At 36.6% G+C, this 3,584-nt stretch overlaps 1 protein-coding gene across 1 annotated transcript; it reads left to right on the top strand.

Moving 5' to 3' along the window:
* The first annotated feature begins 1,100 nt into the window (after nt 1-1,100).
* LOC124455880 lies at nt 1,101-1,789 on the top strand. Its single transcript, XM_047006492.1, is given in 3 exon segments — nt 1,101-1,391; nt 1,393-1,534; nt 1,688-1,789. Coding segments are annotated over 3 exon segments (525 nt in total). The 3' UTR covers nt 1,780-1,789.
* Nucleotides 1,790-3,584: the final 1,795 nt, after the last annotated feature.

Raw genomic sequence — 3,584 nt, 5'->3', positions numbered from 1 at the left:
CAATTACACGGGATATGAAAAGCACCAATTAACGAAATACGATATATTGGTGGCTTGCAACCACCCCCTTGGGAGTAAGAGAACAATGGAATGCTCGCATGTTTGATGAAATTGCATTGTAATAAGGAAATTCCTTTTTAAAATCATCCAACCTGGCGGCCATGATGCAGCTTGCAATCCAAGAATACGTAGTTCAATTGACATTGGTAAATTTTTACTATAATTTTACGTTCTTTGGAGTGTTCAAATAAAAAAAACAGAAGTTATGGGGAATGGGAGTATGTATGGAGGCAGTTGGAAAGGGTAAAAGATGAGAATGACCTCGGTATGTTGAGGTAGTAATTTCAGTGAAATGAGAATGTCTAAAAGTATAAACGCCGATATTATAATAGATTTATTGAAACTTAAAAACTCCACATTTTACGCCATTCTTGACTCACAATTCAGCCATGGTACATAGTGATATGAGCGCGCAACATTGTTTGGTAAATCTCAAGAGAATGGCTCCAAGTCAAGAATTTCCACCAATGAACTACATGATGATACAAACAACAAAGTACACAAACATTGTCCTTTACAACAGCATTTGGGAAACGGGAGAGAACTAAGTTTTTTGCCTCCTAGGCCCGTTTCAAACGTTGCATTTACATGCAAATGCATTTAAAACAATAGAAATTGAGATAAAATTCCTCATTATCTTTTGTTTTAAATGCATTCGCCTCATGTAAAATGCGACGTTAGAAACAGGTCTTAAACTATAAAACCTTCAGGAACGACGGACGTCGATAATTGGGGAGGCAAATATGCATATACTTCATAGCTCTTAAAAAAGACCAGCAACATTGTTGGCTGTGCCACAGTATAGAAACAAACAGTAATCCCACTCTATTAAAATTTTTTTGTTTCGCATGTCATTAGCATAGTGGATACCAGTAAATTGGTTTTCTCGACCAATAGGAGCACTGAGGTGGCTATCCACAAAAAGTAATCTAATTAAATTTACAGCACCAAAGTATGACTAATTTTTGTTTTCTATATAATGTGGCTGTGCTATTTTGCACCAAACATCTGCAAAACATATAGGAGTTAACAAAATCCAAATGGCCTGTTTTGAAGACGGGAAATATTTAATTGAGAACGTTTTAACAAAGCGCTATCTGTTCTCAGCCGGAGATAAAATTGAAGGCAACAGAGGAGACGAAGGTGGCTGGTTGTTAGAGCTGCCTCTGAACTACGACAATAGAGCCTACTGGAAGTTTGTTCCTCAAGGTAATGGAAAGTATTTCATTGAAAACTTGAAGACGGAGCGCTATCTATTTCAAAATGGAAACAAAATCAAGGGTGATCGAGGTGCAGAAGGCGGTTGGACGAGTAACCCAGGATTTGGAGTTCCCCTTTGTGTCGGCTGACGCAAACTACTTCGATCGAGCTTACTGGAAACTTGAACCACAAGGAGAGGACAGGTATTTCATTGTCAATGTGCAAACACAGCGTTATTTGCTCCAGGAGGGCTCAAAAATTGAAGGAAACCGAGGTAAAGTAATATTTATTTTTTCTATAACGATACAGAACGTGCTCAATCCTGTGATTTTCAATTGTGTTTGAATTTATTTTCTAAGTTACTCAAATACCAGTTCTTTGAGCAATTCACCAGATAAAAGTCCAATTTAATAATTATTTACAACAGGTGATGAAGGCGGTTGGCTTAAAGCACCGAAATGTATTGGCACTGATGCAAATTACTATAACCGTGCTTTTTGGAAAATACTCAAACAGTAATCCGACTTTGAACATGAAAGATTAATTTAGCAATTGGATGTTTTTGATTCATTTTTCTATCGTGTTGTATTATGTAATTCATCCTCATTTCTTCTTGTACGATGTAACTTTCTAGCATTGACTACCAAATATTTTTTGTGTTAAATTATAAATAGCAAAGGTTGATTTATTTGTTTTAACATTACTGCTTTGTCTTTGGTTAATTAATGACGAACATGATATCACAAACACTAACATATATTTACTGTCGACTCATACCAAACTATATGTACTGTTTACCAAGTTTTAAAAAACAACATGGCTTGCCCACGCCAGCTGTTGCTCACAATATCTTTGATGTAGTTCATTCTAGATGCTAACATCAGCTGTTGCCCCTATTAATAAAATATTTTTATATATTGTTGGTCGTGCAGCTTACCTATATTGTTTGTGTGTGATACTAAGTCAAAATGCAAAGGCTAAACAATATAAATCGTAAGCAATTCCTTGGTCGCAACTGATTTTGCAGGTCATGTGATTAAAGTACAAAGAGAAAACGACGATAGTAGAATGCCTGCAGCTATAGAACCGCTGACATCAGCACTTATTCACGGAGCATGGTTCACAGCTACCGGCGTTCTTCCTGCGAATACACCATTGAACGTCGGCGGCTTTCGCCTGTATATTTGTTCGCAGGTAGTTGGCCAGCATCTTTGAAACTTACATTTACGCGCGAAAAGTCAAAATGGCGGCTGTCAATGGGAAGGTTTTGTTCAGAGTTCAATTATCATTATGTTTGCTCTTACTCAAATTTAAATATAGAAAGCAGGGAAAGTTGAAACGAAAACCCTGTAGGTTTAGGGTTCGACCTATTATAACTGAAAGATAACAAAATACAAGTGACTGGCTGCAAATTGCTAATGCTTTCCTGGAAGAGTGAATTTTCTTCATTGTATAGGTGCACTGGATGGAAAGCACATCTCGATTGAATGTCCAAAAAATGCTGGCTCTACATTTTCAATTAAAAAAATTTTCACAGCATTATTCTCATGGCAAAATGCGATGCTAACTATTGCTTTACTTATGTAAATATTGGAAATTTTCGAGGAGATAAAGATGCTGCCAATTTTTCCCGTAGCCATTTCTACTCAGCTTTTGAAAATGGAAATTTTCCAATCCCCGAACAATCCAATGTTTGTGGTTATATGATTCCCTACACATTAATTGCGGATGATATCTTTCCCAAAAGACATAGCTTATGAAACCATTTCCTGGTAGAGGTCTTACCTTACCTCAAGCTGTTTTCAATTACAGGCTGTCAAGAGCCAGACGCACCATTGAAAATGTCTTCGGCATTTTATCTGCAAGAGGAGAATTTTTCGACGTCCAATCAAAGCAAACGTTGATACTGTGAACAGTAGTGTGCAGGCTAGTGTTTGTTTTCAAAAATAACTTACAGTTACTTGATAATGCCCACTATGTTCCTACTGGATTTGTAGACTCAGAGAACAGCAGTGGAAACATAATATCTGGTCAATGGCGAAGTATTATGCAGGAAGAAGATGGTGCATTGCGTCGACTTAGAAGAGTGGGAAGTAATACTTAGTCATTAAATGCAAAAACAGCCATAGAGAATCTTCTCTCCTATTTTAATAGTGAAGAAATCCCTTTGCCTTGGCAGCTAACACATGTAAAAAATTGTGGCAGAACTCTGGATTCATAATTTAATATCGATTATATTAAGGCATTTGAAAGAATTTATTAAGAAAAAGTGATAAAACTTAAGTACTAAACGCATGTGACTATTATGGAACAATCCAAATTTT

The sequence above is a fragment of the Xenia sp. Carnegie-2017 genome, unplaced genomic scaffold (genome assembly GCF_021976095.1).
Source record: "Xenia sp. Carnegie-2017 unplaced genomic scaffold, XeniaSp_v1 HiC_scaffold_4, whole genome shotgun sequence".
Classification (NCBI taxonomy): Eukaryota; Metazoa; Cnidaria; class Anthozoa; order Malacalcyonacea; family Xeniidae; genus Xenia; species Xenia sp. Carnegie-2017.
The sequence above is the reverse complement of the archived record's forward strand: the minus strand, read 5'-3'. Positions and strand labels throughout refer to the sequence as shown.